At 43.4% G+C, this 14,772-nt stretch overlaps 1 protein-coding gene across 2 annotated transcripts in view; it reads left to right on the top strand.

Annotated features, from left to right (window-relative positions):
* Positions 1-14,772, top strand: part of ZFAT (zinc finger and AT-hook domain containing) — a 159,218-nt gene that overhangs the window by 93,807 nt on the left and 50,639 nt on the right. For both annotated transcript variants that reach the window (XM_045005851.1, XM_045005853.1), the window contains exons 10-11: positions 441-614; positions 11,416-11,504. In XM_045005851.1, the coding sequence (XP_044861786.1) occupies positions 441-614; positions 11,416-11,504 (263 nt within the window). The remainder of the gene's footprint in view (positions 1-440; positions 615-11,415; positions 11,505-14,772) is intronic.

The following is a 14,772-nucleotide window of genomic DNA, read 5'->3' on the forward strand; positions in this document are numbered from 1 at the left end:
CAAAAGGTTGGAAACCATGTTTGGGAGAAATCCATCTTGAAACAACAAAGTGAGCAGGAAATAAGGCTCCAGGCCAAAATGTTCAAACTCTCATGCCTATATTAGGCACCTGAATTCACACATAGACACTTAAATAAGTGGTCTAAATTTCTGAGGTGCCGAGCACCCAGTACTTGCCGTTAAGTCAACAGATGTTGTATGGACTCCGGATCTCTGAAAATCAGGGCACTTATCAAGCTTACTGAATCTAAGTATAAATTTAGATTCCTAAATGTAGGCATCCAAATTTGAAAATGTTAGCCTTATTACCTAGGTTGTTTATACAGTTGGAACAATTTTTCTTTCTAGTAATCGCCCACTCCCTTTCCTGCACTAGCTCCAGCCAAAATATGCAGTTCAGAAATTTTATAACATAAGTAATGTATTTTTTTTGTTGGTAGGTGTCAAACCGTTCAAATGTTCTCTTTGTGAATATGCCACTCGCAGCAAGAGTAATCTGAAAGCTCATATGAATCGCCACAGCACTGAGAAAACACACCTGTGTGATATGTGTGGAAAAAAGTTCAAATCAAAAGGCACTTTGAAGAGTCATAAACTTCTCCATACTGCTGATGGTGAGTGGATGTTTGACCAATTGAAGCGTATGGATTTGGGTGCTAGATGTTGTCTAAATTTTAGCACATTAGTGGCAATGCAATTTTCCTGTGATCAGTGAGCCTGCATATACACCTCTACCTCGACATAACACTGTCCTCGGGAGCCAAAAAATCTTACCGTGTTATATCAAACTTGCTTTGATCCCCCAGAGTGCGCAGCCCCTCCTCCCCTCCCCAGAGCACTGCTTTACCGTGTTATATCCGAATTCGTGTTATATCGGGTCGCGTTATATCGAGGTAGAGGTGTATCAGGTTTTCTTTACTCACAAGAAAAAAATTGAGCTATGGAGTGTCACAGTTCAGGGCAACTACACCTGTATTTTCTCTCTGTAGTCTCTTAAGGGCACCCACTTTAGGCTCCCAGGTCCCTCAGCTATCACCTCTCTTGAGCCCAGACCTGCGTCTCTGTCCTTCCTGACTGGGGCTTTTCCAGGCTGCAGAGTTCCCAGCCTACATGGCAATATTCTCAGCAAGCCAGACTGTCTAACAGGCCAGTGTCTGTGTTTTGCTTTCCCTCCCAAGGCTACGAACAATGTAATTTCCAGCTGTTATAAGTTACCACACAGCTCTTTCTAAGTTAGTACATATATTCTTAAGGTGAAAAGCATTACAGAGAAAGACATATTAAAAACAATAAAAGAATGTTATCGCTTGCTAAAAAACTTTCCAAAGGTCACCTCACTGTACCCTCAAGTACATCGGTCCTTCATAACCACAACTGGGTTTCCCTGTTGTTATAAGTTCATAACTGTCTCAAATTCAGAACCAGACCCACCATAAATAGTTCAGTCTTTCCTTTATACAGCTTGGGTTTTTGATCTTGGCCTCATGTAACAGGTGATGAGACAAAGGCCCACTCCTGAGGGCATAGCTTCGAAAGGCTGGTTTTTTTACCTAACCAGACATGGGGAATTTGCATTCACCTCCCCCGAGATAGTCTCCAGAAAAAACACTTGACACTTTTTGTTCCAAGAGTCCATTCTTCTCTGGCACATTGTTCAATATAATCCTCTGAATTCCCAGGTCTCTCATGTGTTGCATCTCCCCCATTGAGTGGTTACATTAAAATCCCAGCCCACATTAATATATAAACCATTAACTTAATACAATACATCTTAAAGATATTTAAACTTAATTCAATAAGATCTCGCAAGGATATGGCAGGAAATTGCCATATTTGTTGCATGGAGCCATTGAAGATGTCTCATGATTAATTTGTATAAATGGATAGGGGTGGCTCTAGGCACCAGCAAAGCAAGCTTGGGGCAGCCCATTTGCAGGGGCGGCAGGGATCCAGCCTGGGAGCTGAGAACCAACAGGGGGCCCTGGGAGCTGTAGTTCCTTGGTTAGGTCCCTGCCTATAGAGCCAGCCCTGGAGCAGGGAAAGAACTACATTTTCCAGCATTCCCTTGGCCATTACCAACAGGAAACTGAGGGGGAAGGGGTGAGGTAGCTGAGACCTCATGCTGCAGCCTGCTGTGAATGGAGAGCTGCACTGTGAAGGGTAGGGATACCATATTTTAACATTCAAAATATAGGACACTCTACAGGGAGGGAGGGTAGCCCCACCCTGCTACCATCCACTCCCTCTGACTGCTACCCACAGAAACCCCAAGCCATCCAACCCCCCCTGCTCCCTGTCCCCTGATCACCCCCTCCTGGGACCCCTGCCCCTTGGGACCCCACCCCCTATCTAAGCCTCCCTTCTCCTTGTCCCCAACTGCCCCTCCTGAGACCCCCCCCAACTTCCCCCCAGGACCCCACCCCCTACCTGTCCCCCAACAAACCCCTGGGACTCCCATGTCTATCCAACCACTGCCTGTCCCCTGACTTCCCCCCCCCGAATCTCCGCCCCATCTAACCCCCCCTTCACCCTGCTCCTGACTGCCCCCCCCGAATCTCCGCCCCATCCAACCCCCCCCGCTCCCTGTCCCTTGACTGCCTCCCAGAACCCCCTACCCCTTCTCCAACCCCTCGCCCCTTTACCATGCCACTCAGACCAGTGTGTCTGGCTCTGTGCAGCGCCAGACACGCTGCTGCATACATGCTACCGTGCTCCCCCACGGAGCTCACAGCGCCCCCCCCAGAACGCTGTCGGCATGGCGCACTGAGGCTGCAGGGGAGGGGCTCTGGCTTATGGAGGCCCCGATGCGAGCGGCTCAATCCGGCCGAGCCATCTTGTCAGCCATGCCGCCCTCTGCATTGGGAGAGAAATCCTGGACCTTTTGAGAGTTTTACAAATTCCTCCCAGATGGCTATTTAAAACCCCAAAAGCCGGACATGTCCATGAAAAAACAGATATATGATAACCCTAGTAGTATGCCCAAGGAGTAGGCTTTGGCCCAGATATCCCCTTCAGAAGACTTCCCCAGACTGGATTAGGTATACTGGTGTGACCTCACCTTGCAGCCCCCAAAGAAGGAATTGGGTGAACTAAATGGACAGTGCACTCTCTATCTGAAGCCTAGCAAAGGAGGTACGTGGATCCCACCTGAAGTTAAAATGATAAGTAAGGGAGGGAATGCTCTACTACAGGACCTGGGCAGCTTTAGATACAGTACCAGGCACATAGGAGGATTTCCACTTCTGAGCCATGGAAGCAGAAATTGACTTTTCCTTTCCAGATTTAGCTAATATTCAGAAAGGGAATCTAGTACCTGCCTTCCAGATTTGAAGACCTCAAAATTCAGGAGTGCTCAAGCTCAATTTGGGCAGCTGTTACTTCATTTCTCCCAAATCAAATATACTGATCCACTGTAACTTGCTGTAGGATAAAATTGAGCAAGAAATGCTTCCCAGTGGTTATTAGGACTGGAATTGCTATTTTCAACAGCCATTGCCTTTTTGTTTGTTTGTTTGTTTGTTTAAAAGGAAGACAGTGATATTTCATTGGCAAATTCCCCATAGAAAGAAAGAGTGGAACAAAAGAATAATAAAGGCACCTCAACTTTTCCTCATTTACGTAGGACAGTCTTATAATATGCACCCAGATATCCTCCAGTCACACAAGCAGAAAATTGTTCCACTTTACTGCAGTTCTGTAACCATATGGGAACCAATCCTGTCTGTGTTCTGTGCACATCCAAAATTCCTGCTGAATGACCTGCCCTGGGAGCGAGTTACCAGTGATCCAGGGCTGTGGCGGAAGGAGGGTGCAGGTGGGGGTGGGGGTGGGGGGAGAGCCCAGGACTGGGGCGGCAGGAGGTGTATGGGGGGGGCAATGGTGAGGTGGGAGGAGAGAGCCCAGAGCTGGGGCGGCAGGGGGTGTAGGTAAGGTAGGTTTTATTATGAAAATATAGTAAAATCTTATTTTCTCTTTTGCTCTTATTGCTTAATTTTAAAAAAAACTACCTTTTGTGTTTTCATTCACAATTTTTCATGTACAGTTATTTTCATGTGCAGATAATAAAATTTGAACATGAAAATGTTATTTGTGTTTGTAAATCAGGCAGTTCAATGTCTGATCTATTTCATGTGTGCAAATAAGTGATTGTTGTGCTACTTTATAGACTGAGTTGACCTTAACGTTACCGTAATGAGAATAGGGCTATAGTCACACAGGCTTTGTCTAGACTAGGCTATAAAGCTGTGGTGTTAGGACATGTTAGCTAGGGTGTTTTTACTAACATCTTCCAAAATTCTAGCGTGGACTAGATGCAGTGTACTTTTAACACACAAGCTGGTTGAGTTAAAGCGTTGGCTACAGGTAGGGTTGCCAAACCTCCAGGATTGTCCTGGAGCCTCCAGGAATTAAAGATTGTCATGTGATGAAACCTCTAGGAATATGTCCAACCAAACTTAGCAACTCTAGGTACAGGAAAAACAAATATATCCCCAGTAGCCTTTATTGTCAGAGCTCAGACTGCCATCTACCTCTGGAGTATATGGGTACGTCTACACTACGGGATTATTCCGAATTTACATAAACCGGTTTAACAAAACAGATTGTATAAAATCGAGTGTGCACGGCCACACTAAACACATTAAATCGGTGGTGTGCGTCCACGGTCCGAGGCTAGCGTCGATTTCTGGAGCATTGCACTGTGGGTAGCTATTCCGTAGCTATCCCATAGTTCCCGCAGCCTCCCCCGCCCCTTGGAATTTCCGGGTTGAGATCCCAGTGCCTGATGGGGCAAAAATCATTGTCGTGGGTGGTTCTGGGTAAATGTCGTCAGTCACTCCTTCCGCTGGGAAAGCAACGGCAGACAAGCATTTCGTGCCTTTTTTCCCTGGATTGCCCTGGCAGATGCCATAGCATGGCAATCATGGAGCCTGTTTAGACTTTTGTGACTGTCACCGTATGTGTACTAGATGCCGCTCACAGAGGCGATTCAGCAGCGCTACACAGCAGCATGCTTTTGCTTTTGCATGATAGCAGAGATGGTTACCAGCCATATTGTACCATCTACCATACCATAAATTGGTAATAAGATGATCGTGGCTACCAATCCTTTTGCACTGCACCATTTGCTGCTGTCATAAGTGCCCCTGGCTGAGATCAGCCAGGGGCGCAAAAGCCAAAATTGGGAATGACTCCCTGAGTCAATCCCTCCTTTTTGGTATCTAAAAATAGAATCAGTCCTGCCTAGAATATGGGCAAGTGTACTAGAGAACCACTGTATCATAGAACCAGAGAGCACAGCTGCCCTGTGTCAGATCCTGCAGAAATTATGAGTTGTATGCTATTCACAGGGGGTGCTCCTGCAACAACCCCACCTGTTGATTCTGTTCTTCCCCCAGCCTTCCTGGGCTACCGTAGCATTGTCCCCCCACTTGTGTGATGAAGTAATAAAGAATGCAGGAATAAGACACAGTGACTTGTTAGTGAGATATGAGTGGAAGGCAGCCTCCAGCTGCTATGATAGTCCAGACAGGACAGTAAGGAGTGTGGAGGAGAGGAGCCCAGCATCCCTCTGCTAGTCCAGGGGCAATTGAATCTTTTCTTTACACATGAAGGGTGGGGGCTGATGGAGCTCAGCCCCCTGTTGCTATGATGACGATAGTTATCAGCCATACTGTACCATCTACTATGAAAAATTAGGACCAGGCGCCCTTGATTGACCTTACCGATGCTAGTCAGCATGGTTACCAGTCCTTTTGCACTGCCCCATGTGCCAATAGGCTGATGATGAGGACGGATACCAGTCATATTGTACCATCAGCCATCCATGGCGTGGGGGGAGCAAGGATGCTGGTGTTGAGTGCTGCACCATCGCGTCTATCTGCAGCATTCAGTAAAGATAGGGTGACATGTAAAAGAGTCAAGAGAGGATTGTTTTCCCTTTCACTTCTGGGGGTGGGTGGGGGGGTGCGTAAATTGCCTAGCTATGCCCTGACCCACCGCGGACACTGTTTTTGACCCTAGAAGCATTTGGAGCTCAGCCAAGAATGCAAATGCTTTTTAGAGACTGCAGGAACTGTGGGATAGCTTGAGTCCTCCAGTCCATGAGCGTCCATTTGATTCTTTGGCTTTCCATTACGCTTGTCACGCAGCAGTGCGCTGAGTCCCTGCTATGGCATCTGTCTGGAGATTTTTAAAAAATGATTTTGAATTTCGTCTTCTGTAACGGAGCACTGATAGAACAGATTTGCCTGCCCTTACAGCGATCACGTCCGCATCGTCCATGAGGGAGCTCTTTCTTTATTTTGATTTTTAACTGCATCACCACACGTGCTGATCGGAACTCCATGCTGGGCAAACAGGAAATATTCAAAAGTTCGCGGGGCTTTTCCTGTCTACCTGGCCACTGCATCCGAGTTCAGATTGCTGTCCAGAGCGGTCAGTGGTGCACTGTGGGATACCGCCCGGAGGCCAATACCGTCGATCTGCGGCCACACTAACCCTAATCCGATATGGTAATACCGATATTAGCGCTACTCCTCTCGTTAGGGAGGAGTACAGAAACCGGTTTAAAGAGCCCTTTATATCAGTATAAAGGGCTCTTTAGTGTGGACGGGTGTGGCGTTAAATCGGTTTTATGCTCCTAAAACCGGTTTAAACGCCTAGTGTAGACCAGGCCTATGAGATGGCTTTGTTTTTCCAGCTGCTGCTGTTTCTCAGTGATGTAAATGTGCTGGGTCTCCTCCCTTTCCATTGCTTGCTTTTTCCTCTATTTCCTTTCCAAAATTCTATATGCGAAATCCTGCCCCATTGAAATCAGGTGGGAGTTTTGCCATTGTCTTCATCAATATCAGGATTCCACCCTATACATGTCAAACCTTTGGCGTTTTCAGTTATCCCCCTCCTTAATCCCACCCCTTCAAATGCTGTATGTACTTTTAGCACTGGTAGCAAGTGGGATAACATTTCTAGTTGGAGATGTGTTGTATGATTTGTCAAAGGATTTTCAGCCTCTTGAGTGGTGACACCTTCCATTGTATGGTGCCTCCATCCCTTCAAATATTACTAACACAGTCCAGTGTTGTTCAGCTATTCTACAAATAAACAGAATGGGTTTGAAAATTGCTTCACTGTTTCTGTCTTGTCTTCCTGGCTTATGAATTCAGGCATTTTTTGTTCAAACTTCAGCCCTGCAGGGTCAGTTTAACCACTGGAAAATAAAGTGGTTTTTTTTTTTCTCTGCTTTATTCCTCTCAAGAGTGATATGACAGAAAACAATTCAATCGTCTAGTCTGATTACAGTTGATGACTAGAAATGAAGCATAGAACCTGACTTACATTATTTTAATTAGCTAGCAAAAAATTGTGTCAAGATTTTTCTTAGCTGTTTTTATTGGAGCTGTCACTTTCAGTATAAAACATTTGCAACTTTTATTAACAAGATTCTGAAAGTAAAGAAACTGCCCTGTTTCGTGACAAGCTGGAGTGAATCTGCATTTTCCACTTTTGCCTTGGTTCTTTTAGTTTTTGACAGCTTTTCTAACAAGCATTTAAAATTGTTTGAACAAATAAGGCTCTGTGGTATGGAAATCCTGGAAATGGATAGATCTCTCTCTTTCTCTTTCTCTCTGCATTTCAATATTCCCCATCCTTGTGGTGTCTGAACTCGTAACTAAGGGAGGAAGATGAAGAATGGAGGATTAGAGAAGAACATGGAGAAGGGAGAAAGAGAATGAGAGGAAAAAAGATTTGTTTTCAAATCAAGAGGAAAGAGTATATAAAAAAGAGAGAAAACAAACATTTTATTTAAAAAAAAAAAAAGTGAATGGTGGGGAGATAGGGTCATAGAATGAGTTTGAGTTCAAGCATAGCACTTCCTAGCTTTTGCAAAGCCTCAAACGAGAGATCCTCTCCTTGAAATATAAGAGAGATTTCAGTCCCATTGGTGAATAGGGTCATGAAATACATTGTTTCCACATTTGACTATCTCGATCCCCTTCAGAATGCCCCTACTTCATAGACTCATAGACATGGAGAGTGTGCTTATAAAATATGTGGATGATGCCAAGATGGGAGGGGTTGCAAGTACTTTGGAGAACAGGATTGAAATTCAAAATGACCATCACGTTCCATCATGTTCCTGAGTAAATAATTCCAATACTGTAGTTAATTACAGCTACTGTTAAAAATGTTGTACCTTATTTGTTGTCTGAATTTGCATAGCTTCAGCTTCCAGCCATTGACATTCAGGCTATGTCAATTCATGACAACATTCTCCAGTGTTCCAAATGGGTGACAGCAAATTATATCTTCTTGGTCACTAAAGCTTATGCCCAAATAAATGTATTAGTCTCTAAGTTGCCAGAAGGTCTCCTCGTTGTTTTTGCTGATACAGACTAACATGGCTACTACTCTGAAACCTGTCACCAACTACATGGTAGATGCCCCCAAGATAACTCACTTGTCTTCTAGGCATCAACAATAGCTTGAAGTTGCTCTCATCTAAGTGACCAAGTAATACGGTGACCAGATAACACTTTTACATGTCCCTGGTTTCTAGGTAATAGATATTTTTCCAGTCTACCTACAACACACCTAGTCTTTTAGTTATGGGCTCCTTTTGAGCACAGACTGGCAAGGCAAGGTAAAAAAAAATCACATTCACTATAGTTTGTTTCCTCAGTCACAGGCCTGGTCTACACTACGCGTTTATACTGAATTTAGCAGCGTTAAACCGATTTAATGCTGCACCCGTCCACACAACGAAGCCCTTTATATCGATTTAAAGGGCTCTTAAAACCGATTTCTGTACTCCTCCCCAACGAGGGGAGTAGCGCTGAAATCGGTATTGCCATGTCGGATTAGGGTTATTGTGGCGCAATTCGACGGTATTGGCCTCTGGGTGGTATCTCACAGTGCACCATTGTGACCGCTCTGGAAAGCCATCTGAACTCGGATGCACTGGCCAGGTAGACAGGAAAAGCCCTGCGAACTTTTGAATTTCATTTCCTGTTTGCCCAGCGTGGAGCGCTGATCAGCATGGACTGTACGGGAGATACTGGATCTGATCGCTTTATGGAGAGACAAGTCTGTTCTATCAGAGCTCCGTGCCAGAAGACGAAATGCCAAACCATTTGAAAAAATCTCCAGACAGAGGCCACAGCAGGGACTCAACACAGTGCTGCGTGACAAGCGTAACGGAAAGCCAAAGAATCAAATGGACGCTCATGGAGGGAGGGAGAGGGGACTGAGGACTCCAGCTATCCCACAGTCCCCGCAGTCTCCGAAAAGCATTTGCATTCTTGGCTGAGCTCCCAATGCCTGAAAGGTCAAAAACATTGTCCCGGGTGGTTCAGGGTATATCTCGTCAATTTACCCCCCTCCCGCCCCATGAACGAAAAGGGGAAAAAAATCGTTTCTCGCCTTTTTTCAATGTCACCGTATGTCTACTGCATGCTGCTGGTAGATGCGGTGCTGTGGCGTTGAACAGCAGCATCCCCTCCCCTTCCATTCCTGATGGTAGACGGTGCAAAATGGTGGAAAATCGTCCTCATCATCTCGTGAGTGCTCCTTGCTGGCCTTGGTGAGGTCGGCCAGGGGCGCCTGGGCAACAATGGGCATGACTCCTGGTCATTCCCGGCAGACAGTGCAAAAGGATTGAAAACCGTCCTCATCATAGCAACTGGGGGCTGAGCTCCATCAGCCCCCCCCCTTTCATGTCTAATGAAGAATCTATACTGCCTGGACTATCATAGCAGCGGGAGGCTGCCTCCCCCTCATTTTATCTCACTAAAAAGTCAGTGTTTCTTATTCCTGCATTCTTTATTACTTCATCACACAAATGGGGGGACACTGCCACGGTAGCCCAGGAGGGTTGGGGAAGGAGGGAAGCAACGGGTGGGGTTGTTGCAGGGGCACCCCCTAGAATGGCATCATCATTTCTGCGGGATCTCTGGGGCTCTGACCCGGAGCGGCTGTGCTCTCTGGTTCTCTAGTACACTTGCCCCATATTCTAGGCAGGACTGACTCTATTTTTAGACAAAACATAAAGAAGGGAATGACCGGGGAGTCATTCCCATTTTTGTCCTTGCGCCCCTGGCCGACCTCAGTGAGGCCAGCCAGGAGCACCCATGACAGCAGCAGACGCTGCAAAGTGACTGATAAATGTCATCATCAATTTCCAATTGCAGACGGTGCTATAGCTGGTAACCGTCTCTGCTACCTTGCAAAGGCAAATGAATGCTGCTGTGTAGCACTGCAGTACCGCGTCTGTCAGCAGCATCCAGTACACATACAGTGACAAAAGGCTAAACGGGTTGCATGGTTGCCATGCTATGGCATCTGCCAGGGCAATCCAGGGAAAAAGGGCGCAAAATGATTGTCTGCTGTTGCTGTCATGGAGGAAGGATTGAGTGACGACATTTACCCAGAATCACCCGCAACACTGTTTTTGCATTGGGATCTCAACCCAGAATTCCAATGGGCGGGGGAGACTGTGGGAACTATGGGATAGCTACGGGATAGCTACCCACAGTGCAACACTCTGGAAATCGATGCTAGCCTCGGTACATGGACACACACTGCCGAAATAATGTGCGTAGTGTGGCCGCGTGCACTCGACTTTATACAATCTGTTTTAAAAAACCGGTTTATGTAAAATCGGAATAATCCCGTAGTGTAGACATACCCACACATTGAACCCAGGCGTACAGAAGTGAAAGGTCTGAGCACAAAGCCTCAGTACCACTTGGCATGTTAACATACTATTTTATATTTATTTTGTTTATTTCTGTGTGGCAGCTTTTGGGGTTTTTTGTCTTTGTTTGCAAGGATCCCTTTCAGGACTGTTTTGAGTCATTATTTTAAGATTGTAGTGCAACATTCCAATAAAAATAATTTCTTGAAGACGAGCTGCAATAATTTATAGTAGTCTAAAAATAAATCCAGTGAGTGTCAAAAATAAAAAAATGTACATGAGTCATAACCGTTGGAAGATTGGGAAAGAGATGGAACAAACACCTGCAACAGGCGTGTCTGAACAGCTGTCTTTTAAGAACTACGCTATTTGCAGCCAAATAAATGTGCTTGCAGCTATGTTTTTGCAAAGCAGCAATGATGTCCACTGGCCATTTACACTAAAGAGTGTTCTTTCCCTAGTGGCTATCCCAAGTAATATATTCACTGTTTAACACTTGTAATTAAAAATAGCAGGCAAAGGCTCTTTCTGTCCTATACTGTTCAGCCCTATTTGCAAAATGTGGCTCTCTATTGATTCTAAATTCTAACAGATAAGTTTACAATATTTGGTTGTCCTTACTCTGTTAAGAATCATCTTTATCATGAAATATCATTGACAGATTGCCTCTTCATATTTAAATACAGAAAGCCATCTGAAAACATTTTCTATTTCTGTTTCAGGAAAGCAGTTTAAATGTACAGTGTGCGACTATACTGCAGCCCAAAAGCCACAGCTTCTACGTCACATGGAACAACATGTCTCTTTCAAGGTAAGAGCGCAAATAAGCCATGATTAATTAATTCTCATGTAGCAATAAAGGGGTCTTCAGACTGCACAACAACGTTCAAGAGAGATGTTCTTATTTCTAGTGATATAACATATGACATTTTTATGTTTCTAATGTTAAAAGGGGGATTTTGACTTTGCATTTAAATATTAAGCGACATTACTTGAAGAATACACTCCAAACTGTGCAACAACATGATGGAATCATTTTGTTTATGGAAATTTATATTTAGTCTCTTTTTCTAAAAATATATGTATTTTTCACGGCAAAATAAATATGACTATTTAAATCTGTATGTTAAAATTTTCTAGTAAAGTAAGACGTTGTCTTCCATAGATTATTGTTCACTGCCCCTTTTAACTTTCTTTGAAAGATGGCCAACTTATTTACAGTAGAGAAGTTCATTTGTTTTCAAAGGACATTAGGGACAATGAAATCTAAAACATCTGTCTGTCTAAAGTGTGTCTCAGAAGGAAGCTTGTTAATGTATCTGTGAAGCCCTTAGATTGGAGATCAGTTTATATTAATAAAATGTAGCAATACCTTATTTATTACTAAATATTATAGTGACTCTCAATGTGGTAGAATAGGATGTCATGAATACAGAGGATACTATATTCAGAGAATGAAAAATGGCACTTGCTTTCATTTTCAGCAAAATCCAAAATTTTATCTTTAAAGAAAATGTTCAGTATAGTTTAACACTTTTATCCTGACAATGAGTAAATCTCTAAGCCATTCTACAAAGATGTTATGCTTTTTTTTGGAATTCATCAGCTTTCAGTACCTAATGACTTATTTTGCTTCTTTAAAGTATCATTTATATTTTATCATTTATATCAATATTATGCTTGCTGCTTGTCTAAAGCAGAAATTAAGACAGTCCCTGGCCCAGAATTTAAATTCTAAAAGACAGACATAGAAAGAGAAAATGAACAGACACATCCAGAGGAAGGCATCATTTTAGATATATAATACTTTCATTCCTTTTGCATTATATTTGTATTTCCAGCATTTTTTATGTAGGATGGGAATTCTGCACTTTCATTTTCTGATGGATTTAATTTTATGATAGAGACACAACCGTGATGTAACACATCTGAGAAGTTGATTGTTTCTAATAGAATGCAAAACTGCTGCAAGATGCTAAATAAGTCTGTGATGGGTTGGATCACAGAAACCCCCTTCGGAACTGCCAACTGATGTGCCAAGACTACTTCTGTCCCTGCTTTTCCTGCCTTCTCAGCTTGGGACTTCAGTGCCCAGCCTGGTTTGAGCCAGACCCACTAGCCTGCTGCAAACCCAGACCTAGGTCTGAACCACGTGCCCCAAAGCTGCAGGCTTAAACTGAAAGCAGCTTAAGAGGTGTTCCTGTCTTTAACACTCAGATTCCCAACTCCCAGTGGGTTCCAAACCCCAAATAAATCTGTTTTACCTTGTATAAAGCTTATACAGGGTAAACTCGTAAATTGTTCGCCCTCTATAACACTGATAGAGAGAGAGATGCACAGCTGTTCCCCCTCCCCCCGCCCGGTATTAATACAGACTCTGGGTTATTTAATAAATAAAAGTGATTTTATTAAATACAGAAAGTAGGATTTAAGTGGTTCCAAGTAGTAACAGACAGAACAAAGTGAATTACCAAGCAAAATAAAATAGAACACACAAGTCTATGTCTAATACAGTAAGGAAACTGAATACAGATAAAAACCTCACCCAGTAAGCTTCCTTTTACAGACTAGTGTCCTGCTAGTCTGGGTCCAGCAATCACTCACACCCCCTGTAGTTACTGTCCCTTGTTCCAGTTTCTTCAGGTATCCTTGGGGGTGGAGAGGCTATCTCTTCAGCCAGCTGAAGACAAAATGGAGGGGTCTCCCACGGGCTTAAATAGGCTTCCTCTTGTGTGTGGAGACCCCCTCCTCTCTCCTATGCAAAGTCCAGCTCCAAGATGGAGTTTTGGAGTCACATGAGCAAGTTACATCTCCATGCATGACTCAGTTTTTACAGGCAGCAGCCATTGCTTACATGCTACCTTGAACGTCCTCAGGTTGACTTCTTATGTGGATTGGAGCCTTACAAGATTCATTGTCCTTTAAGTGTTTCTTGATTGGGCACTTAATTTGCACATTCCTTTTTCAAGAAACTGACCAAATGCTCTACTAAGGCTACTTAGAAATCAAGCAAGTATACAGCCAATATTCATAATGTCAAGTACAAAAATGATACATGCATACAAATAGGAGGAATGTATTCAGTAGCTCATAACCTTTACAAAGATGTTACATGGCATATGTAGCATAAAACATATTCCAGTTATATCATATATACATTCATAAGCATATTTCCATAAAGCCTTATGAGGTGCAACATCACAAGTATGAAAACTTTTGTAACAAGTCCCTTTTTGTTTGTAAATGTTTCTTTGACAAGACTGGTAGGAGATTGAGATAGATGCTTGAATTCTGGTTTCATTGTTTAAAAATAAATATTTTATTTTGAGACAGAAATATTTAAAATGCGGCACTTGCAATATAGCTTTGTCCTGGTAGACCACAAGATAGAATTTAAATTATCATGGCCTGCCACCCTGCTGTCAGCCTGCCTTGCAATTGGAATATCCAATGAATTGTTAAGAGATTAGTTTGTCAGAGATCCTTACAAAATAAAGTGTTAGTGAGTGCACTCCTGCCTGTGAGATCATTCCATGTGCATAAAACTCAAGTGAAGATATACAGTCATGTGGTCTGTCTGTTTAATTCTAATCTATTATATTTCTAAATCATAAATCAAAGTGGTATCTAAGCATTTTGAGATGGTAGTTGAGCCAGGAAATGGTGGTGAATGGCAAATGGTTTTTGTAATTTTGACATTAAAGAATTTACAATAAGTGTGCAGGAATCTGGAATGATCAAAGTTTGGTCTCTGTTAGTGACTTAATCCTTGTTTCCTTTAGCTTGCTGCCTAATTGACATAATAGAGAGTTCTGCAGCGTATATAGCAGATAGTTCCTGGTTCTGGGCAGTTCCAAGTCAAGCCCGCTTGTTACAAGTGGATGTGTTTTGAAAGGAATTCCAGGGTTCCTGCAGCTTAGCCTGGTATGGTGGGAAAAAAAACCAGTCTAGTAAGCATGAACTGATCGGTGCTAATATGATATTTCTAATATGTGCCTCACCATATCATCAAGACAGTAGTCTTGGACTGTTTTGTTTAGGCTCATTTACTTTTGAACCCCTTTTAAGCCAAACTAAAT

This window comes from Mauremys mutica, chromosome 2 (assembly GCF_020497125.1).
Source record: "Mauremys mutica isolate MM-2020 ecotype Southern chromosome 2, ASM2049712v1, whole genome shotgun sequence".
Classification (NCBI taxonomy): domain Eukaryota; kingdom Metazoa; phylum Chordata; order Testudines; family Geoemydidae; genus Mauremys; species Mauremys mutica.